We start from the raw sequence: 24,740 nt of genomic DNA, 5'->3' as shown, positions 1-24,740 counted from the left end.
GAATGTCATCCAGAAATGTTTGTGTTCCCTTGTCAGCATTCATACTATTGCAACCACTACCAAATATTTATTCCTTAAAGTAAAACACAAAACATAGCTAGCACAGTACTTCGCATAACAGAAAATTATCTTGCAATAGCATTAATTTGCTCAGTTTCTCCTGAGAACACATTTTTGCTTAAAAATGATAATTGATTTATATTTGTGAAAATCTTGAGTTGCAAAGAAAAAGGTCACTTTTTGTTTTTTAGTTACTGCGGTTCTCTTTATGTAACAATTCAGAAATCTTGCTGCAATGATAGAGAAGTACAGATCATCGCTAGTCTGCATTTAAGCCTTGTCTATACTACAAATGCTTTGCTGGTGCAGCTATGCAGGCAGAGTCCCCTATTGTATATGCAGTATATGCCAACACAAGGAGTTTTAATGTTGGCATGACACCACATCCCCCAACTGTAGCTATGCTGACAAAAGTATTCTTTCAGCATAGCTGTGTCTACATGGGGGGGTTTACTGGCGTAGCTATTTCAGATAGAGGGTATTGTTTTTTCAACCCTCTGACCCACATAGCTGTGCATACAAAACTTTGCAGTGTAGACACAAACTTAGATATTTATTCCTCATTAGGGAAAGAAAGATAAGACGGTTACTCACCTTTGTAACTGTTGTTCTTCGAGATGTGTTGCTCATATCCATTCCAGTTAGGTGTGCGCGCCGTGCGTGCACATTGGTATGAAAACTTTTTACCCTAGCAACTCCAGTGGGCCAGCAGGTCGCCCCCTAGAGCGGCGCCACCATGGTGCTTGATATATACCCCTGCCAGCCCACCCGCTCCTCAGTTCCTTCTTGCCGGCTACTCCGACAGTGGGGAAGGAGGGCAGGTGTGGAATGGATATGAGCAACACATCTCGAAGAACAACAGTTACAAAGGTGAGTAACCGTCTTTTCTTCTTCGAGTGATTGCTCATATCCATTCCAGTTAGGTGAATCCCAAGACTTACCTAGGCGATGGGGTCGGAGTGAGAAGTCGCGGCATGGAGCACTGCCAAGCCGAAGGCCGCGTCATCTCTGGACTGCTGGACCAGGGCGTAATGGGAGGCGAAGATGTGGACAGAGGACCAGGTCGCCGCCCTACAGATCTCCTGGATGAGCACGCGGGCGAGGAAAGCCATCGATGATGCTTGTGCCCTGGTGGAGTGCGCAGTCACATGGCCCGTAGGGGTGTGAGCCAAGTCATAACAGGTCCTGATACAGGACGTTACCCACGAGGATATCCTCTGTGAGGAAATGGGAAGCCCTTTGATTCGGTCCGCTACTGCCACGAAGAGCTGGGGGGATTTGCAGAACGGTTTGGTCCTCTCCACATAAAATGCGAGTGCCCGACGGACATCAAGCGAGTGGAGCTGTTGCTCCCTGCGGGACGAATGGGGCTTTGGGAAAAAGACGAGGAGAAAGATCTCCTGGTTGACGTGAAAGGCTGAGACCACCTTGGGGAGAAAGGCCGGGTGCGGCCTCAGCTGCACCTTGTCTTTATGGAAGACCGTATACGGGGGATCTACCGGAGTTCTGACACCCGTCTGGCTGAGGTGATGGCCACCAGGAAAGCAGTCTTCCAGGAGAGATAGAGCAGGGAGCAAGTCGCTAACGGCTCAAATGGAGGGCCCATGAGCCGAGTGAGAACCAGGTTAAGATCCCAGGTAGGGGCAGGGGGTCGAACCTGGGGGTAGAGGCGTTCCAACCCTTTCAGGAATCTAGTCACCGTAGGGTGAGAGAAAACCAAATGGCCATCTCCTCCCGGATGAAAGGTAGAGATAGCCGCCAGGTGAACCCGAAGGGACGATATCGCCAGGCCCTGCTGCTTGAGGGACCAGATGTAATCAAGAATACTGGCGATTGAAACCTCCGTAGGGCGGGAACCCCTCCCCGAGCACCAACAGGAGAAACGCTTCCACTTGGCCGAGAATGTCGCTCTAGTGGAAGGTTTCCTGCTGCCCAGTAGTACCTGACATACAGGGGTAGAGCACCGTAGTTCTGACCTGGTCAACCACTCAGGAGCCACGCCGTGAGGTGTAGAGACTGGAGGTCCAGGTGACGGGGCCTGCCGTGGTCCTGGGTGATCAGGTCCAGGTAAAGGGGTAGGGGGACTGGTTCGGCCAGAGACAGGTCCAGCAACATTGGATACCAATGCTGCCTGGGCCACGCTGGAGCTATCATAATCAAGCGGGCCCTGTCCCTGCGCACCTTCAGAAGGACCTTGTGGACCAGCGGAAACGGAGGGAATGCATAGAGCAGGTGAGTCGTCCACAGGATAAGGAAGGCATCCGCTACCGACCCTGGTTCCCGGCCTTGAAAAGAGCAGAACATCTGGCATTTCCTGTTCCCTCTGGACGCGAAGAGGTCCATCCGGGGCCAACTCCACCTCTGGAAGAGTGAGAGGGCGACGTCCAGGCGAAGGGACCATTCGTGCGAAAGGAAGGATCTGCTCAGACGGTCTGCCAGCATGTTCCGTACTCCATGGAGAAAGGAAGCCATGAGGTGAATGGAGTGGGCTATACAAAAGTCCCAGAGCCGCATCGCCTCCTGACATAGGGGAGAGGATCTCGTGCCGCCCTGCTTGTTGATATAGTACATGGTCGTCGTGTTGTCGGTGAATACCGAGACACAGCGACCTTGAAACTGATGGGAGAACGCTTGGCAAGCAAGACGGACCGCTCTCAACTCCCGTATGTTGATGTGGAGGGCCACTTCCTGCAGGGACCACTGGCCCTGCGTCCTCAGGGTTCCGAGGTGGGCCCCCCAGCCCAGGTCTGAGGCATCCGTTGTTAGGGATACCGAGGGTTGGGGCGGATGAATCGGGAGCCCCGCACACACTACGGACTGGTCTAGTCACCACCGGAGGGAATCCAATACTTCCTGGGGGATGGTGATAACCGCGTCCAGCAGATGTCTGGCTGGACGGTACTGTGTGATGAGCCAAGACTGGAGAGGCCTCATGCGAAGCCGCGCATAACCCATAACAAAGGTGCAGGCCGCCATGTGGCCTAAGAGGGTTAGGCACGTCCTTATAGAGGTCAAGGGGGCCGTCTGTAAGTGCCAAATGATGGTCGACAGCAACTGGAACCTGGGCAGCGGCAGAACGGCCCTGGCCAAGGTGGAGTCCAGAATGGCTCCGATGAACTCTATCCTCTGCGTGGGGAGCAGAGTGGACTTGTCCACGTTGCTAATGAGGCCCAAAGCTCCAAAGAGCCTGCTGATCTTGTGGACGTGGTTGCGGACCTGCGACTCTGACGTGCCTCGAATCAGCCAGTCGTCGAGGTAGGGGAATACGTGTATGCGACTGCGCCGAAGATATGCGACGACGACCGCCATGCATTTTGTGAATACCCTCGGGGCCGTGGAGAGGCCAAACGGGAGGACCACAAATCGATAATGATGGCGGTCGACCACGAACCGAAGGAAGCGTCTGTGTTGCAGAAAAATGGCTATATGAAAATAAGCGTCCTGCATATCGAGGGCGGCATACCAGTCTCCAGAGATGGGATAATGGTCCCCAGGGATACCATGTGGAATTTCAACTTCACCATATGTTTGTTGAGTTCTCGCAGGTCGAGGGAGGTCTGACGCCTCCCTTGGCCTTAGGGATCAGAAAGTAGCGGGAATAAAAACCCTTGCCCTTCTCGTTCTCCGGAACCGCCTCTATGGCTCCTTTGTCGAGGAGCGTCTGCACCTCCTGAAGGAGGAATTGCTCGTGAGAGGGGTCCTTGAAGAGGGACGAGGGTGGGGGGCGGGAGGGAGGATGTGAAATAAATTGCAGACGGTATCCCGTTTGCACAGTGCGTAAGACCCAACGGTCGGAAGTTATTTGGGTCCACGCCAGGAGGAAGAACGAAAGGCGGTTGGAAAAACGGGGGGGACGGATCCGTCGGGGAAACTGGTACAGCGTCCTCAGGTGCACCTTCAAAACGAAGGTTTTGGGCCAAGTGGGGCTTTGGAGGAGCCCTGATTCTGCCCCCCCTGATTGCCCGATTGTCTGCGCCTGCCACTAAAGTCCTGCCGCTGGCGGTACTGGGGATACGGCCGGCGCTGCTGTTGCTGTTGCGGCCGGAAGGGTCTGCGCTGCGTCCCGGGCGTGTGCATCCCTAGAGAGCGCATGATGACCCTATTGTCTTTCAGGCTTTTCAGCCTGGGGTCCGTCTTCTCTGAAAACAGGCCCTAACCTTCAAACGGGAGGTCCTGGATGGTGTGTTGGAGCTCCGGAGGAAGGCCAGAAACCTGTAGCCAGGAGATGCGGCGCACTGTAACCCCTGAAGCCAGAGTTCTAGCGGCCGAGTCTGCCGCATCCAAGGATGCCCGCAATGAAGTTCTTGCGACCTTCTTGCCTTCATCAAGAATTGCCGCGAATTCTTGACGCGCATCCTGAGGCAACAACTCCTTGAACTTATCCGCTGCCACCCAGGAGTTATAGGCATAGTGGCTAAGGAGGGCCTGCTGGTTAGAGACCCTAAGCTGGAGGCCGCCCGCTGAGTAGACCTTCCGGCCTAGCAGGTCCATACGCCTCGCCTCCTTGGACTTCGGTGCTGGGGCCTGCTGCCCGTGATGCTCCCTCTCGTTCACAGACTGCACGACGAGGGAGCACGGGGTCGGGTGTGCATGCAGGTACTCATATCCTCTGGAGGGTGCCATATACTTGCGCTCCACCTCGCGTGCAGCAGGAGGGATGGAGGCCGGTGATTGCCAGATGGTATTAGCATTGGCTTGGATAGTCCTGATAAAGGGAAGGGCGACTCTGGTGGGAGCATCCACTGAGAGAATGCTCACCACAGGATCTTCAATTTCGGAAACCACCTCAGCCTGCAAGTTTAAGTTTTGCGCTACATGCCTGAGGAGGTCCTGGTGCGCCCTGAGGTCGAGTGGGGGAGGACTGGAAGATGACGTTCCCACCACTGCCTCATCGAGGGAGGACGACGAGGAGACCCCCGGTAGGAGTGGGTCCACGGGGGGCTCCATCAGTACCAGCGCCTCTGATTCCGGAGGGAGCTCAGCGTCCTGCTGGTTGGACCAGTCTTCCCCCGCCGGAGAGGGGGGAGGACGAGACAACGAGGCCTCCGGCACCCTGCGCTCAGACGTCACAGGCTGAGGTGGAATTTGTTGAGGGCCCTGGGCTTGATGGTACGCCCAGGGTGTCCAGAAACCCCACTGCTGCGGTTCCTGATCCTGCAGGGGAGGGTCATGAAAGAGGGCCGCGGGTCTGTCTGCGTCTAGGGCGTACATGCTGTCTGTCTGCGATGAGACAGACGGCTGCCGGGAGGGCCATGGTGGGGCCGAACGTGGCTGGTAGGGCTCCCTTGGTCTCGACGCCGATGATCTTCTCGGTGCCGGGGACCGGTACCGGGAATTGTACCGGTGCCGGGATCGGGACCGGGACCTGCCTCCGGCGCGGTGCCGGGAGGTCGACCGGGACCGGGACCTGCCACCGGCGCGGTGCCGGGAGGTCGACCGGGACCGGGACCTGCCACCAGCGCGGTGCCGGGAGGTCGACCGGGGTGCTGATCGCCGACGGGAACGGCTCCTGGAGTCTCGGTGCCGGGAGCGGCGACTTGATCCAGACCGGTGCCAGGAGTAGCGAGAAGGTCTGGAGGATGACCGGCGCCACGAGTGCGACCGGTACCACCGAGGGGAGCGGTGCCGGGACTGCGAGCGGCGCCTGGAGCGAGAACGTCCACGGTGTCGGGACCTCAAAGGTGATCGGTGCCGGCTGGGCGAGTCCGGAGACGGCGCTCACATTGTCGCAGGCTTGCCTCTGGATATGACCCGCACCGGAGGTACCAGGGGTTGAGGCTGGGTAGGCTCCCGTGAGAGCAATTAGGTCCCGCGTCGAAGCGAAAATCTCTGGCGTCGAAGGGACCAATAGCTCAACCCCAGATCTTATAGGGGAGCTAGGAGGGACCGGACTCGACGGACCTCCAGGGCCCGGAGTCGACGGAATCCCTGCTGGTGGTGCCACGGCCGAGGTAGGTGCCGGGCGCTCCGCTCGAGCCTGCAAGGATGGAGTGGCAGACTTCGAGGGTCTTGTTTCGGGTCCCGGTGCCAGGGAAGGTCGGTGCCGGGGTGTCTTTCCGGTACCGGCGCGGAGCCGGTGCTCTGTGTCGAGGCCACAGTATTAAGTGCCGCTTCCATTAGGAGAGTCCTTAACCTCTGGTCCCTCTCCTTTTTTGTCCTAGGCTTAAAAGCCTTACAGATGCATCACTTGTCTGAAATGTGCGATTCCCCCAGGCACTTCAGACAGGCGTCGTGGGGATCGCAGGTCGGCATTGGCTTTTTACAGGCCAAGCATTGCTTGAACCCCGGCGAACCAGGCATGGGCCCGGTGCCGGGCGCCGGGAAGGGCTACAGCCCAAACCCGCTAATAAGAATATACAACTATACTACAATTAACAATAACTAACTACACTTTACAACTATTTACTACTGTCTACAACTATGAGAGCAGTGAAACGAAGGAGAGCTAGGGACGTGGAGGACAGCTATGCCGCGCTCCACAGTTCCAACAACCGACACGGCGGTAAGAAGGAACCGAGGAGTGGGTGGGCCGGCAGGGGTATATATCGAGCGCCATGGCGGCGCCACTCTAGGGGGCGACCTGCCGGGCCACTGGAGTTGCTAGGGTAAAAAGTTTTCCGACGAACGTGCACGCACAGCGCGCACACCTAACTGGAATGGATATGAGCAGTCACTCGAAGAAGAAATAGTAGTTTCAAAGCATTTAAAACTTATTATCAGGGATTTGGAGCAATCAAATTTTTGAATAGCTCTGTTCCAGCTCCAGGCAAAAACCTGGTCCATGCTCCAGCTCTGGGCTCTGCTCCAAAGCCATGCCTATTATGGAGTTTATTTGCATAGTTAATGTTATTTCCGGGTTGGTAGACAATGTAGTAAAGCAATCTAGTGTACTGTCACAGGAAGTCTGTGTTGTATTACCAGATACCTATATATGTACACAAAACTGATGAGAATTTATCATGAATTGCTGCAATGAACTTACATTTTGGGTTGAATCTTCCATGGCTCGAACATAATTGCAAGATTCGGTAGTACATGAGCGCACTGTTTCTGTCCTGCCTTCTCTGAACAGGCGGGTCATAGAGGCTTCATATGTTAAACAAAATTTTCCCATGTCCTTGGAGACAAAAACAAAGATTGAAAAATCTACTCAGGCTAGACCTGGTGTTATAAAGCAGCGGATCAAGGCAAGCATAAAGAAACTAATAAAAAAACACACCATAATTTAAACTAACCAAAGTATTTATCCATTCATCCTAAAACTTGAAACACAGCCTGTACCTAAAGCCTATGAAAACAAAATTGGCTCAACAACTACTTCCCAAAATTTCCAATAAAAGCAACCAAAAAAGCCTAACAAAAATTATCCCACATTTTTTTCCTTCACAATCCTCTATAGCTTGACAGGGCCTGATCCAAAGCCCATTTGAACAGTCAATGGAAAGGTTCCTACATATTACTGTACTTGGGCACATTATAGCTCATGCACTGATTTTAAAATTTACCAAGGAAGTTACACAATTAATATGTATCAGCAACTTTCTGGTTAAAATACAAATCAGGACAGGTGTGCAAGCCAGTTATTCCTTCTAATGAAGGCTGCAAGTAATAATGACATGAACTATTGCTCAGGGGCATTCATGGATACTTTCAGAATTCAGGATGAGAAAATTGGCTGCAGTAGTGAGAAAACCTAAATTTTTATGATCACATTAAAAAGAGATTCCATCCACAACAGCATCAGAAAAATGGAGTGCAAATACCTTAAACTGAGAAAAGCTACCAAGCAAAGTCAACAACAGGAATGGGGAATCTTTCTGACACAGAAATGCATACTACAGACAGAGGATTAACCAAAATCCAAATATCTATGAACGCTACTGGAGTAACCAAACATTATTGATTAACGTTTAAGTACATTTGTATGGTTTAGGATAACAGATGTTACATATGAAAAAATACCTACTAGATGATCAAATCCATTTCCTTTAACTGCAGGACTTCTGTAAATAGATCACTAACTAAGCAAACAATCTGTGTGTGTGTCTTAGAAATGACCTTCGGAATATCATGAATTTCCAGCTGGCAGACCATTTAGAGCCTAATCTAACTCCCAATGAAGTCAAAGAGAACGTCTCCACTGACTTTAGTAGACGTTGGATTGAAGCCTAAGCATGTTAGATATCTGTATATTTTTAGCCATGGTACGGCTTAATTATATTCATTTTTATGACATTCTGTAAGTAACCAGATGCTGTTGGTTCTTACCCGATAGTGAGCAAGCTGAAGGGAAAGTTGCACAAAGGCATCAGGGCTTATTTTGGCTTTCTTGATTAACCCTTTTCCAAAAGCATCAAAGGCAAAAGAATAAAAGTCCACATCATCTGCTAGAGATTTCGCAGTGCACAGGGACCTCTCAATCACTTCTTGGCACTAACAATAGCAAAACATTTTTTTAAATACATACATAACACAAAATGGCACTGTTTCTTTAAGAAAAATGATAAAAAGCTCATTCATATATTTTATTTATAGCTAAATAATATATTCTGCTCTCGGCCTTAAATAAATAGCTAAAAAAAATCTGACCAGAAATATATTTAAACTCCCATATATGCTAAAAATATGCTTCCAGGAATCCAGAAAAATTGTTTTGATTTTCATATTCTGAGATGTTTTCTAAGTCACTAGAGCTTAAATAGTATTATATGATTACATTTATAAAGGCTTCTGGTTCCTCAGGACCCACGTAAAATACACGAAAGGAAAGAAGGGAAAATGCTCCATTGTCTGCAGACACTCCTATTCAACTGACTTACATTCAGTTTTATGTATTAGTGAGTAATTAAAAATGCAAGGTTACTGTGTAACAACATGTATTTTAGGTAAGCTATAAATGGACAATTGCTTATATTACAAAGCAAACAAGTGCTCTGGAGCATAAGTTGAATGAAATCTTAGTGACATTAGAGTGCTGCTATTAAATCTTTGAAAAATTATGGATGGCCATTTTTCAATGCTGATATGCACAAATTAGCAAGTGCAACCTAGTTAAGGTCCTACTAGTAATCTGGGCAAAAAATTGAACAGTTTTGAAGGAAAGCCTTTATTAAAAGTCCTCTCAGTTTAAGAAACCCAGATGTTGTGGTTGTCTCTTATTTCAAGGCTCCTCATGTGAAACACATATAGTTGAACCTCTGAAAAGGCTCAAATGAACTGAAGCATAGCGGGGCAAGTTATCTTCTCTGTAAGGTAACTACTGACTAACAGAGAAGTAAAAAGAACTCAAGAACTTAGCTGTGGTTCTGCACTCACTTCTTCTGGGATTTCCCACTGTAGTCTAGTGGGGAAAGGAATATTTTGATTGATGTCTCCTTTGCAATGACCATCCTCTGTATAGCCCAGTTGAAGGCAATCAGAAGACATAACATTCTGTAAAGAACAAGACATATGTAACTACATGTATTATACAATAAAGAATTGCATGTTATAGCGTTCAAATGCATTTCATTTTGGAGTTAGGCTATCTCAATTCCATTTTCAACCTACAGAAATATTAATTACTAGATTCAGAATGCAAAACAGTATCTGCTGACATATGTTCATGAATGCACTGGACATTCAATTTCTCTCTCTAGTATTTAGACCAGGCGTGCAGCTCTGGTGCAGGAGTTCTCTTAAAGTGCCACCACAATGGATTTGTTTATTTTAAACCAGAACCTTGCATTAACAAAAACAGAGACTGAGCTATTTGGATATTAGCCTGATCCTAGATAAAAGGTGCCTCTTGGTTTATAAAATAAAGGCTTGTAAAAATACCTAGATAATAAATACATGAATGCTGCCTCTTGCTTTTTTCATCTTTATTGTAAGCACTTTTTATAGACTGCTAGTATTCATGGTAGAAATATTTGATTTCTTAAATGAACAGAAACAGTTTTACTGTAAAAATGGGAGTTCCACAGTACGTCATCACAAATGCAACAAATTTTCCATAAATTTGTGTAGGTCTCAGCAGCAGCTGTACAGTAAACTAGACTAAAGAAAGTGACTATCCCACTGATGTCTACATACTCCTTCTCAACAGAGTCCAAGTTGATATTTGTATCTGCTCAACACAGTGGTAGCACACTGAGTACAGAACAGGGCATCTTTGTATCAAACCTGTTATTCCATGCATACTTTCAACCTTTTGCTTCTTATTGAATTTCTCCACTGGACAGACAGAACATGCCAACCACTTGGTACACAACTGGTACTTAGAACCTAATCATTAATTTACTGTATCTTTAGGTATAATCAGCTATCAGTAGTTAATCCTTTAGAAAATTAAACCAAATTCAGTTTATTCTTAGGCTTCTAAGATACTAGCAAGAAGTTGCTTCCCCACCCTAAAAGTGCCTATATTAAGGAAAGGAGATAAATAATAGTCAGTGCTTCCCTAAAACAAGAATTAGAAGAATTTTTCCTCTCTAGTGATTGAATAGAAAAGCTAATCAGAATTAGACTCTTGGTGGCAATCTCAGTCCCAGAATCCCTTTGCAATTTCTAATTAGAGACAACAGAAAAACTACTAGGCTTTTAGATGAGGATATTCCCTGCTGAAATATTAAAAACTACTAGCTAATCCCAAAAATGTATGAAAAAGACAAATCACTTTGGACAAATATATAACAGACAAATGTAAAATAAAGTTGAAATGGTCTCCAGAGCAACCAATTTACCCTTTTTGTACTGGTTTTCAGAGCTGTTAGAGTGAATAAGGGTGGATATATGCTTAAACTCTAAAAGGTGAAAAGATCAAACAATGTTTTGAGACAATGAACAGTGTTGACAATGATATAAACCAGATGGGGCCAGGAGACAGAAACAGATGGGCATTTAAAAAAGGGGGGGCACTCTTCACTCCACTCACTGAAAGTATACACAACAATGAACAACCTGAACACGTCAATCTGCAGCCCTGTCAATGAATGGTTTAGAAGAATGTTCAGCCTTGATACTATGTTTCCTCAAATTCGTCACAAACACAATTTCATAAAAAGCACAAAAAGTCAGAACTTCAGAAATATGCACACAGGTTAAGTGAAATGCGTGTCACAGACAGATTATAAATCAAATAAACCTTTGTGCACAACTTCATGTGCAAATAAAGATAACTTCCTGTTATCTACCTTTGTAATTTGAGTTCTTCGAGGTGTGCGGTCCCCTATCTGTAGTCCACTGTAGGGAAGCACATTGAGACCTGAAAATTCTTGCAAGCAGTGTCTGCTGGTCCATGCCAGTGCCCTGATCGCCTCTTACTCTGCACAGAGGGTATGTTATAGGTTTGATGTCATCCAGATACCAAGCTGTGAGATGAAGCGCATCCAGGTTTGGATATTTGACTGAGAGGACCAAATGCTGACAGGTGGATGGGACAACTTTTGCAATAGACTTGGAAACCAGAATTCTCCAGGCCACTCAAAGGTGTTGAGGATGACTTATGCCCTGTCCAGTTGCATGTAGAACCTGAGTTAGTAGTGGAATGGGAGGGAAGAGCATAGCTGAAGTGATCTGTCCAAAGCAGAAGGAGAACATTGCCTCTGGAGTGCTTTCCCTGAGCTCTCCTGGAGTAATGTACTGCACTTCCTATTTGCCTTAGAAGCAAACAGGTCCCAAGTGGGGTTTCCCCTCGAGTGAAGATGCTGTTCACTAGTGAATTGTGTAGCTCTCACTTGCGATTGATGGTGAAATATCTGCTGAGGCTGCCTACCAGTGAGTTCTGGATTCCTGGACAGTACACTGCTGATAGCATGATATGGTTTTTGATAAAATTAGTTTCGTAAGGTAACTGCTTCTGTACCCAGGGAATGGACCTCACTTCTCCCTGGTTGTTTATGTAGAATAGGATTGTTATATTTTCTGACACTATGAATAAATGGTGAGACTGGATGAATGGTAGAAATGCTCTGCAAGCCTCTTAGACTGCCTGGCGTTCCGGGAGATTTATATGCATTCTGATTTTTTGGGGCATCCAAGTGTCCGGCACCATGTTACTGTCCACATATGCTCCCCAGCCTAGCAGAGAGGCATCCAGAATCATCATCTTGTTGGGTGTAAGGGATAGGAAAGGAACCCACACAGACTCGTCCAGGATTTTTCTATCAAGTTAGTGAGGCCCCCACTCTGATGTTCACGTTATGATTGCTTGGTATATATACACTATTTGGAGGCAAGCCCACAGGCAACGTAGGTGGAGTCTGACAAATGGTATACAGAAGAACATGATGCTATACACTCCAAGAGAAAACGGGAAATCTGAACCAATGTTCAAGGGTTGTGCATGATCTGATCTATCAAGTTGTTCATGGCGTGAGATAAGCCCTTGCTCGGATTTAGTTTAGACTTGTTCCTATAAATTCTATAATCTGCTTTTGTATCAGGATAGACTTTTCCATGTTTACGTAGACTCCTAGGGATAACAGATGAAGCAGTGATGAGGCTGATGCATGTCCTTCCCGCAAAAAGCCAGTAATCTAAATATGGAACAATGGCAAAGCCACTGTGTCTGATCTGTGCTACTACTACTAGAAATAGAAACCCTTTCCTTGATGTTGAAGAGGCACCTACTCTATCACTCCCCATTGGAGGAAGGATTCTACACCCTGGAGGAGGATCTCCTCGTGAGAATGGTCCCTGAAGAGGTATACGGAAGGAGATTTTGGAGAGAGTATGGAGAGAAATGTTATGATATAGCTGGAATGGATGACATTCATCACCCTCTTGTCTATTATTACACTCCAGCTGTGGGAAAAGAGTGCTGGATGACCAAGTATATGCAAAAATTGGATGAAAATGGCATCAACAGTGAGTGATTCACAACACCCAGTCATCCCATCAAAAATAACTATTGGCAGAGGGAGAGGGGGGAAGGTTGGGTCAATGTGGAAGGTCCAGGGTACCGTGACTTTTGCATCCTCTGTCATGCTCCTTGCTGACTCTGGATGATGGTACAGCAGAAAGAGAGGTCTCTCTCTCAGCCCATAACTGATTGGGTCCAAATAACCTTTTCCATGAACTGCCTTTTAAGGCGGAATTGCAACACCTGTCAGGTTCTGCTAGGGATGGAGCAACAGATATTGCACCTCGTGGAGATGTGCGCTTCTCTAAGGCAGCGCTGGTGGTCATTTCTGACCAAGAAAATGTGAGGGCAAAAGAGACAGTTTTGAAACCTGGTGCTCTAGGCATAATCTAATTTCTGTACCAGGAGGCAGATGGGTTCCCAGGGAGGAGGGGGGAGAATCTAACTAAATCAATAAAAACTAAACACTACCACTAAAGATAAAACTTTGAAATAGTTTAGGATTGAAGTCTGGAAAAAAGGAGACACTCCAGACCCTAGGAGGTTCTGACACAGACCATATGGCAGTAAGAAGGAAGTGGCGAGGCAGTAGGTCCACCCTACCCCTTATACTCTTGGTGCAAAGCATGAGGAGAGCAGAGGTGCAGGTGCAAATCAACGGACACTGGTTGGAAAAATTTTCTGGTTTCAGGCATATGGAGCACATGCGTACCCACATGAAATACTACGAACTCACAATATCAAACACACAATTTTCTTAGTAAGCGTAGTTTTAAACAAACTTTTGCCTCAGGATTCACAGAACAGAACCAACCAAGATGAGATAATCCTTTCCATTACCTTACTTTGTCAGCTATAGAAACACTCACCTCCCAAAGGTGTCCAACAATAGGAGCATCTGCCCAAGAATGCTCTGTGTTCAGGCCCATTTTGCCATTCTTGAACACTACAAGAGTGAATGTTTTGTCAAACCATCTAAAATTTAAAAAAAAAATTTTTTTGTATGTTTAAATGTTTTCATTCAAAGTGACACCTAGTTGAATCTCTCTCATTCAATTAGATACACCAGCACACAATTCCAGGTGACGAATAGAAGAGAAAAGATTTAAAAACATACTACAGAAATAACCAGCCTATAAATTCACTGGGCCAAATGCCCTAAAAGCAAAAAGGTGCAACTCTACCCAAGCTAACAGAGTTAAACAAGTTGATGTTTTCTGTGAATTTTGCCTATCAAGTGAATTTGGTAATGCTAGATTATAATTTACAACTGTGTATTAGGATTTGTATCTAAAAACTATATAATAATAAATAAAGGCATGCAACCATTTTACGTCTGTTTGGTATTCCAGATATTGAAAATTTTTAAGTTTTCAAATAGACAAGTGCATTTATTTTTAACTAAAAGAAAATCTGGAATTTTAAAGTTTTCTTTGAGGCCAAACATCACCACAAACTTAAATGTTGCTTCTTATGGTTATTCGTGAACTTCAGTGCGACTATGACACTATAACTGGCTGTGAATTATGAAATGTAAGACACAGGTACATATGATGCTTAAGAAACATGGGGAAAAAGTGACTGATTTAAGTAGCAGATTGAACAAAACCACCACTATGGTAAAATAATAAATAATGAGTTGATTGCCAGATGACCAAAACCCACAAGAGTAGGCAGTGCAATTTAAAGGATACACACAAAAGGTAAACACCACACTACGTTACACATGAACCAGAATCCTCTTCAGCAAAGTAACGTGAGTAAGTGGCACTGCTCCCACCTAAGAACATAAGAACGGCCATACTGGGTCAAATCAAAGGTCCATCTAGCCCAGTATCCTGTCTTCCGACAGTGGCCAATGTCAGGTACCCCTGATGGAATGAACGGAACAGGTAATCATCAAGTGATCCATCCCGTCACCCATTCCCAGCTTCTGGAAAACAAAGGATAGGGACATTATCCTTGCCCATCCTGGCTAATAGCCACCTGCTCATTGTGACTAAGTGGCACTGTTCCCATCTGCTCATTGCTATACCTGTCATAACAACTGCCATGCAGCAGAGACTTTGCATATGTATCCATTGAAGTCACTGGATCCTCCTTCCTGTAGCCCTGCTCAGTTTCATCCAAAGTCACAAAGAAAGCTGCTTTTTCCACAGCGTCCAAGGACTGCTTGTTCTTTCCACGTCCAAAATAGGCCTGACGAGCCTTAGCCCAGGGTACTCTGCAGCAAGAATGTCAATTTATGGTCATATTATGTAAATTGGTCAGTGTTTTACTACCTTTAAGAGCACAGTATGATTCTATAGGGTAATCTTACTTTTTAACAGAATTAAAATGTCCTTTGGCTTTTACCCTGTGCCTAATGAATTTATACTAGCAGTAACAGATGAGGATATTGCTACAGATATTTTTGAATCAGAGTCCTGGGATGAAAAAGGAATTACTACAGTACCATCAGAGGCCAACTCAAGTAGTAGAACACAGGCAGGAAATTTGGTTTTCAGGAATTAAACATGTGTCTGGTACACAAAATGCATACTACAAATTTTGCACCTTTACAGCCTAACAAAGCACAACTTTTTGATGTACCTCTGTGGAAAGTCACATACACACTAGAAATTAGATATAAAAGGTCAAAAAACAAATCTACAGGTGCTCAAATACTATGACAAAGGAGACCAATGTAAGAACCTGGATAGATCCACACATTCAGCTTAAAACTATGCTAATGAAATGGTTATGTCTGAGATCTTAACTTATAAAGGTCTGAATATCTGAAATCCGAGTCCAAGAACTGTAACCCAATTCTCTTGTATGCAGATGGCTAGATTTTTGAAGTCAAACATGTACGTACGTGTGTGTAAAATTTATATACTATAGATAATCAAAATGTGTGTTATAATATAAAGACGGTACTCTCCAAAAGAAAGGTTTTCATATACTATGCTACTGAATTGTACATTTAACATACATTTTTTCATTAAGATGTGCATTTGAAACCAAAAACCTGAAAAAAGAAGTGAACAGTGTAAAAATAAGGAACCATTGAGCTTTCATGTATTTGTTTTCCAAATCTTCCAGAAACAAGGGGACAAATTGATTTCTGATGTAAGGCTACTGAATTCAGTGAAGTTGTAACAGGGATAAATTCAGTCAAGACAATCAGAGTCTACTTTCTCAATTAGATATGCATAAATTAGGTTGGAGTAACACCGCTAAAGTTGAGAGAGATATTCTGGATTTACACCAGTGTAACAGCAGAATCTGACAAAGTGTCTTGATTTTAAAATTTGTTAATTTTAGTAGGTATGGTAATACCCCAGAAAACAGATTTATACAAATGTTCATTAGCCATCAAACATTGTTCAACTAAACACTTATTGATTCACTTTTGTTTCATAATTAAAGCAAGCTTCTCAAACTCCAAATAGGCAGAAAGTGTGCATGAAGGTGACTGGTCAATACCAAGTTACTTCTAACTCAAACCAGAAAGGGTTCAACAGTTGTTTCACATGACAGTGATATGCAACAGCACAGATTATGGAATAATCAACTAACCGCAGACAGTAAGGTTCAGAAGCTGGCACCGAGCCTGGCATATTTAAACAACTGTCTTCAAATATCAGAAAAGTTTCTGTTTAAAAAAATTCCTACCTATCTCCTGCAGTAAGAGCTGCTAACTTCTCTTCTCCAGCCTGAGGTACTGAACTGTCATCTAGAATTCTTTGCATCTGCTGTTCAATTTCTCGAGGCTTCAACAGTCTACCATCATGATATAGCCAGACTTTGAAATAACGGCCCTTATGATACACGACAATGTGTCTGCTGTCCTTCACGTGCTGGATAGTGTCTAAAATCAGAATCAAAGGTTTGAAAGCAACCTTAGGTCATGTGATGTTAGGATGCAAACAGATACTGAATGTTTAACTCTAAAGGGCATATGCTTACCATAAAATACCTTTGTGTCTAAACATACTTGTTTACAAAATATTAAATCCCACATTTTCATTTGATTTATAACATTGGCAACCCATTATATTATCTGAAATTTAGCAAGAAAATACTGCTATACAAAATAGCCAAACAAAATCCTAAATTATACAATAATTTCATATATACATAATGCAAACACATTCTAACTTGGGTGCCAATGTTAAGCAACTAAGAAAGTGACCTGAGTTCCAGTTCTGTGATATGGCCAGGAAGTCAGTGCAGGACAGGCGGGTGTAAAAGTGGCTTTAAATCACCCAGGCTCTTCAGGACTGCCCTAACTTATGCCTGTGGCCCACAATCACATCTGTTTTGGCAGCTGGGAACAGGTGGAGTCAGCAATGCTACCGCCACATCCCTCAGATGGGGGCTATGAAAAGGGTAGTAATGTAAGGAACACACTGACACTCAGGGATTCAACTCTATATTTGGGGATTCTTATCTGGCCACAGTACACTAGTTTTATGGCTCCTTTGTGCTTTTACAAAGGGACCACACCTTGACTGAGAATCAGGACCCTGCTTTTCCAATGGTTCCAATTGCCCTCAACTTCCACTATTTCAATAAGAATTTCAGGTGCTCCACACCTCTCATGATGAGACCACTTATTTAGGTGCCTAAATATAGATTTAGGTGCCTAAAAAGTATGAAAAGATTAGCATATTACATAAATAACTTTCCATAAACATTTGTTCTATTACTAGAAAAATAATGTTATTTCTGTACATCTGTAATGTTTGAAGAAAATTGCAGCGGTTTCCTACGGTGGTGGGTGTGGACTGACCAGATGATCTCACTGGTCTTTTCTACATCTGAGGTCTCATATAAACAGTTCAATGTAGTCATAATATTTTAATTTTTTTCTCTTAGAACTAAACATAATGTAACTGTTTAATGGATACTGTACTGAGATAATTAAGGTTTCATCACTGGCAATGTGGAAGTGAAATACATATTTTTAAAACGTAAAATTCCTATATTTTAAGGCTGTTATATAAATAATTTAAGATACCATTCCAGTCATTATTGAAAATAGAAATTAATCCCTTCTTCAACATGCAGAAAAACTGATTTCAGTAAACACGCAAAATAAGAACAAAACCAACACATTATTCATAGAAAACTGAAATTTATTTTTAATAGAAAAATGAAAAACATGCAGAAACTGAAAAGAGCAAACAGGACATGAAACGATTAAAGGAAAGTGATTATTTTATGAAAATGACAGAAGATTTTCATATAAAATACTTTAAGTTTGCTGCCTGGAGCAGCAGAAAAATTAGGGTGCAACTGTAGTGGTTTTCAAATGTACAGAATTTACTTTATCTGTAATTTGTTACAACAACAGTATGTCAATTTTATATCATATTTCTGCAAAGCTCAATGCACAGAAAGTATTTGAACCAGTTACACATAGCGTTCTTACACTTTCAGTATCAAGGCTTGTTTCTTATCAGAGCATTCCAAGTAATTATAGTACAAACCCTGAACTTGCCTACAGGTCAGAGCCTATTCCTCCAAGCCTCTCTGTGCTCAGACCATCTTCAGGCACTGAGAGGGATATAAAGGGGGGGGATCAGTGCCATAGTCTTGCTTTCTTCCTTGCTTATTTTGGGGCAACATGTACCTGAGAAGCAGACAAAAAGAGCAGTTTCTGTGGTCCCTGGACCTTTTGAAGGTCCTTCCCCTTGGAAGACTTCTTTTTCCTTTCCCTCCTTCTATGCCTTAGTCAAGGACATCCTGGCTGCAAGTGAGAACTAACAACCACTACTGATGTGAAATGTATTTCCATTGGTTCTGAGAAGATTCAACCAAGTTCTTATCTGATTCCCATGTGTAATAAGATTCTTATCAAAGCATCAGCTGTGATCATCCAAGGATCTACTTGACATAGGGGAGGGGTAGCTCAGTGGTTTGAACATTGGCCTGCTAAACCCAGAGATGTGAGTTCAATCCTTGAGGGGGCCATTTAGGGAACTGGGGTAAAAATCTGTCTAGGGATTGGTCCTGCTTTGAACAGGGGGGGCTGGACTAGATGACCTCCTGAGGTCCCTTCCAACCCTGATAGTCTGATTCTACAAATCTTCACTGCTCTGACTGAGGATACTTGATGGCTTAAATACTCTTAACAAATCTCTCCACAAAGGAGAATTGGCCTGTTTTTGTTAAGACTTGTTTTAAAAACAAAAAGCTATCTACTTCTGAATCCATCTTCTTTGGCTTTTTTCCTGAACAGAAGTAATTGTTTTATTCTGCAGTGAATTACCACCTTGTGTTTGTGACACCACAATCCACCATCACAGAAGTTTATATAACACTAAACATTGGGACTTCACTGCAGGATTAAGTAACAGAAGATGGGTTGCAGGATATAATTTTAAGAAATGGCAAGAAACATTTTTAAAAATGCCAAAGTGTGTAAAATGTATGTACCCTTGTATGTTCCCTAGGATGCTCTCTTTTGTAGCAATTTGTAATTGCTGGTGGAATATGAGATTAATAACCTTAGCAGTTCAACTCTCACCTGAAGACACTTTAGGGGATAAGAACATACCTCTAGTTTCCCAGATTAACAAGGGTACCAACTGCAAGAGTGTTTTTTGTAATATGGTCACATACCATCAACCCATTTCATATAGCCCAGTGATTTGTACTAGTGATAAAAGGTTTCATATCCCTTTGCTAGTGCCCAGAACTACCAGTATGTATAAACCTCTTATGAATGCAGACCTGGAATACAACATACACAATTTAAATAATAGTGCCTTACTTTCTAGCTACTCCCTTTTCTCTCTTTCTAAAGATTTTAACTACACCTATTTAGTATGTCCTATTTATATTGCTCCACCATTAGAGTGACGTGTGTTTGAAGAGCGCTCAAACCTTTTACAATTATTTAAACCTCACGATTTCTGTAAGGTAGGTGAATAATTTTTTTTCCTACAGCTAAACTAAGCACAGGAAAGGGAACTGCCTAGTGTCACACAATAAGTGGCAGACAGAACAAATTGCAGGAGTAGACTCCCCCCTCCATTTTAACCAGTAGACACTTCCTTTATTATATTGACAAGCCTTCACAACGCTGTGGAAGTAGTTCATAACTTTGAAGAACTGAGCTCTTAATTATTATAAAAAGCAATATAATTATTATCTTAGAGCATGTTACGGAGAAATCACACTTTTTATCCAAAGTGTCATTACTATAGGTGATTTCAACCGTAACATCTCTTACTATGTACAAAGAAGGTTAAGATGCAAGTAGGGGCTAAAAACACTGACAGGACTAAAACTGTACCTGTCTCTATGCCTGGTATACGACTAGTGTTGAACATACGTTCATACTGAGAAGAGCACATTGGGATGGTATTTTGAATCATAAGCTGAAAGGAAAAAAGGAATGTCAAAAACAAAATAAAAAGATTTCAAACGATTGTGAGATCTCACAGAGAATGGAACTTTCATGGAGATAAAAATGTAGATAAAAACCAAAAGGACCTTAAGGAACAGAATAGAGGAAAAAGTAAATATGAAACAACAAGGCACTAAACAGTTTCCTAGGGCCAGCTTCTAAACAAAGGAAAGGAACAGCCAAAAACCATTAATCTGTCAGAATACTACCGTATTAATTGAAGTCAGTCAAAAAGGAGAAATGTCTATGAAATAATTATGCTAAATTTCCTACCCACTGAGAAATGTTCACGGCACACATTCAGTTTAACATAAGAGCATCTTTTCCTCCTTTTTCAGGTTTTGCTCTTTGAAAGTACAGGTCTAGCAGCTTACGGATATATTAAGAGGACACCCTTCAGAAATATTCTGCAGACTGTTTGGATTTCCTGACGTTCCTTGTCTTTGGCTGGCCCCGCTTACCTGTTTCCTCTCCTGGGATACGGGAGGTATTAAACATTCGCTCCCACTGAGCTGAGCAGAGTGGAACAGTGGATTCCATCAGAAGAATCTATGCCGCAAACGTACATTACAATTGCATTTTTATACATACAATTAGCAAATTGAGAGAAAACACACACATGCTGGTTAGAGAGAGACTGTAGGATAACATGAGGATTCTTAACACATCAAAGACCCTTTTTCCCCTCCCTTTCTTTTCAGTTGTCCTCTGACCTACCCATGTTAGGTTCCATAGTTTTTCCACTAGTCGTATGTATACTGCCCAGCTACTACGAGCTTCCCCTTTAAAAGCAGATGATCAAAGCTGTGGATTTAACAGATTCAAGGTTTTCTCAATACCAATCACTGATGCAGAACTTCATATCATCCATTGGGAGTTGCCTCTTCACAGCCTCTGATGCCTCACAGTTACATGGCATATCAGTGAACATATTTTATATATGTATATATGCAAGAGAACAGATTCTTATTAGACTGCAGTCTCTTAAAACAGTCATATGATCCTAGGTCTCAAGCAGAACTGATTCCCTCCATTAGCAGCATTTATTCATTAAAATTAATGGCCACAAAACTGAGTAGAAATTAACTACAAACTGAAGGCACAGAGGAAAGGGGAAGCCCTTTGTATGAACAACAGAAAAGCCATTGGCATGGCATTACCTGTACATTACTCCATAAAAATAAAAAAAATCCAATCATCCTCCTGAGACTCATTCGATGACTGTTTTTAAAACAGTGATACCACCAAAATGGAGAGGGGAGATATTCATATTTAGAAATGTTTTCTTCTAAAGTTTTCAAATACCATTTAAACAGAGGTTAAGAATTTTCTAGACTTATTTTTAAATTTTTATAGGACACAGCGAAATGTACTAAAGCCATAAGGCCCATATCAGGATCTGAATTTCCTCGAAGTTTGGAACTATTCAGATGCTGGGTTTTGGTTTGCATCTGTATCTAGTATGATTTTCTGGACACATCCTTCAGCTGCTTCAGTTGCAACATAATAGTAGAAGTCACTTCGCTGAGCTGCCTGCTTTAAGAAAGAAGATTGTCTAGGAATCAGTTTTGTCCAGTAGGTTCCTACAGCCCTATGTGATGCATTATTGGTATGCAGCATCCGTTTCAATGGCATGCACAGAAAGGATTTTCTAGCTCTACACAGGTTTTAATCTACTTTTTGGTTTGAAAATGCCTCCAGCCTCTTAACTTATTTAGCACGTAATATCTACTCAAAAGGCAGTGAAATGATCTGATTTTACCCAGGTATTAAAAAACCCTGATTTCCTGATGCTTTTTATTACTCTCCCCAAGGCTGCACTTTTTGATAAATTTACTGAATTTCTACATTTAGTTTTCAGAATTTTAGAAGTTTGAAGTTTTTCAAAATTTAGCACAATTTTACTTATTTTAGAACTGAAGTACTGTGAGGATAGACTGGAAATGTAGTTAGATGGATTTCTGCCACTGAGATTTATGGTAGTTGTCACATTTCAATTTCCACATCAATATGCCCATTACATAGGTTTTTCCATTTTGCCAGGTTTATTTGCCTAGGTTTAAGGACTCAAGATTGGTTCTCTTTGTCCTTTGTGTGTGTGTGCATGCACACATATGCTGCATTTTAAGAATAAAGAGAGCAGCATGAAGGTAAACAAAGAATGCAAACTATTCCGGCATGACATTCCTGCTGCTCCTGGAAAAAGACATTTTCATTATCATCTGCCTTTTGTCCACTAAAATCCTATTGAACAAATCTTAAAACTTGCCTTAAAAAAACCCCTAAACAAAATTGCATCTTCCTACAGGGTAGTCTAGAATTCTACAGTTTGAATATATCATCATACTAATTAACATGTATGTATATCGTTGGCTTCTACTAGACAAAATACTCAAGTGTAACAACTATTTTGCCCTCCAGTGGAGTGCAGCTCACAGCAAAGTTAAATTCAAACACTACTGAAGCAAAAGGAAGCTTTCCTTTAGCTTCCATTGTAGAGGTCTACATCTTTCTAAATAGAAGGTCCCACGAGTGGAGCTTAACACCCACAATGAGTTTGCGGCCACACGTTACCTACAGTTACATACACTGTACCTTAACATAAGGCACTACTTCTCTCCTAGGTTACTTTTCAAAAAGGAGGCTGATTTGTTAAAAAGTAAATTTGAAGACATTAGAAACTATTGAAATGGATTTACATACTGGCTTGATTTCCTGTCTGTCCAGTTTTTTCCTGTAGAGCAGGGTGGCATGGATAACATTACCTGCTCTAGCTGCCTGCAGGGAAGTGGGAACAACATACAGAAAATCCTGATGATAGAAGAAAGGTAAGTTAATATATGTACTATAATTGCCAAACTCCGTTCAGCAAACAGAGTTCATTAATCATGCATTAGTCAAAATATAATTTTCCCCATAATTCCAGTGTCATTACAGAAAAGATGTTCATGTAGGGAAACTGGCCAAGTCACTAGCCATAGTGTGACTAACAACTTCCTACTTTAAATAAGTTTTCTTAAAAAGTCACAAAAACAATAGCAGTACCTGCTCCTTGAATAGCATCAGATTGAAGACTTGTTGACCAAAATCTAGTGTATCAAATAGCTTATTTAGGCTAGGTCTACAGTACAAGCACTACCGCAGCAGAGCTGCAGCTACGCCACTGTCCACACTGTAGTGTAGATACTTGAGGCAGCGACAGAACAGGTTTTTCCATTGCTGTAGTAAATCCACCCCCTCTAGACGTGGCAGCTAGATTGATGGAATTCTTCCATTGATTTAGCAGTGTCTATACTAGGGCTTAGATAAATTTAGCTGCATCTTTAAGGGATGTGTATTTTTCACATTCCTGAGCAATATAGCTAGGCTGACCTGCATTTTAGGTGTAGCACTTGCAACAGAAGAGCAATACTAAAAACCTTAATTCAAATCAAATCATGGAGACAGTGAAGCCTGGATGCAGTTAGTGCTTGTTTTCTGATAACACAAGTTCATATCTTTTTATTTCCAACATGTACATATTCAAGAATTTAAAGTAGCATCTAGTATAACAACATGCTTGTGGATTAAGTAGTATATGGAGCTGTGATGAATTGGGACTATGTCTGTACAACTTATAAATTCCGATTGACATTGTGAAGTTGTATTATGAGAAACTGCTGTCATCAGTATCTGTGGCTTGATCTACACCTAAAATCTCACACCACTAAGAGACACAGTTAAGCTGAATTAAGCCTCAGTGTAGACCAGGGGTGGGAAAACTACGGTCCGTGGGCCGGATCCAGCCCGTGAGGACTTTGGATCCAGCTAGTGGGATTACCACCGCCGTGGCGCCATGAGCTCTGCGCCGGTCCTGGAAGCGGCTGGCACCATGTTCCAGTGGCCCGCTCTGCCCCCTCCTCTTCCTCAGGTGCCGCAGGGACGTGGTGCCAGCTGCTTCTGGTAGCAGAGCAGAGCAGAGCAGTGCAGCGCAGCGTGGGGCCAGGGCATGCAGCGAGTCTGCCTGAGCGCCACTGCATGCCGCTACCACCCCGGAGCCGCTCAAGGTAAGTGGCACCAGGCTGGAGCCTGCCTGCACCCCAACCCCCTGCCCTAAGCCATCTAACCCCCTACCTTGAGCCCCCTGCCACACTCTGCACCCCCTCCCTGCACCCCAACTCCCTGTCCTGAGCCACTTCCTGCACACCACACCCCCTCCCACACCCCATACTCCCTCCTGCACCCCAACCCTCTGCCCCAGCACTACATTCATGGCCCTGCATCCAATTTCCCCATCCAGATGTGGCCCTCAAGCCAAAAAGTTTGCCCACCCCTGTAGACAGTGCTAGGTCTATGGAAGAATGCTTCAGCTGACCTAGCTACTTCCTCTTGGAGAGGTAGATTTACTACACTGACAGAAGAACAGCTTCCCTTGCTGTAATAAGTATAGAAACT

General features: G+C 43.7%; 1 protein-coding gene across 1 annotated transcript in view; it reads right to left on the bottom strand.

The window, feature by feature from the left end:
* Nucleotides 1–24,740, bottom strand: part of CPT1A (carnitine palmitoyltransferase 1A) — a 178,759-nt gene that overhangs the window by 21,118 nt on the left and 132,901 nt on the right. Inside the window, exons 8-15 of the mRNA XM_050952846.1 lie at nt 23,010–23,117; nt 20,193–20,277; nt 16,562–16,757; nt 14,940–15,128; nt 13,774–13,879; nt 9,376–9,492; nt 8,329–8,493; nt 7,043–7,177 (exon numbers count right to left, since the gene is read on the bottom strand). Coding sequence (XP_050808803.1) covers nt 7,043–7,177; nt 8,329–8,493; nt 9,376–9,492; nt 13,774–13,879; nt 14,940–15,128; nt 16,562–16,757; nt 20,193–20,277; nt 23,010–23,117 — 1,101 coding nt within the window. The remainder of the gene's footprint in view (nt 1–7,042; nt 7,178–8,328; nt 8,494–9,375; nt 9,493–13,773; nt 13,880–14,939; nt 15,129–16,561; nt 16,758–20,192; nt 20,278–23,009; nt 23,118–24,740) is intronic.

Source organism: Gopherus flavomarginatus, chromosome 5 (genome assembly GCF_025201925.1).
Source record: "Gopherus flavomarginatus isolate rGopFla2 chromosome 5, rGopFla2.mat.asm, whole genome shotgun sequence".
In the NCBI taxonomy this organism is placed as follows: Eukaryota; Metazoa; Chordata; order Testudines; family Testudinidae; genus Gopherus; species Gopherus flavomarginatus.
This window is presented reverse-complemented; position numbering and strand designations above follow the sequence as displayed.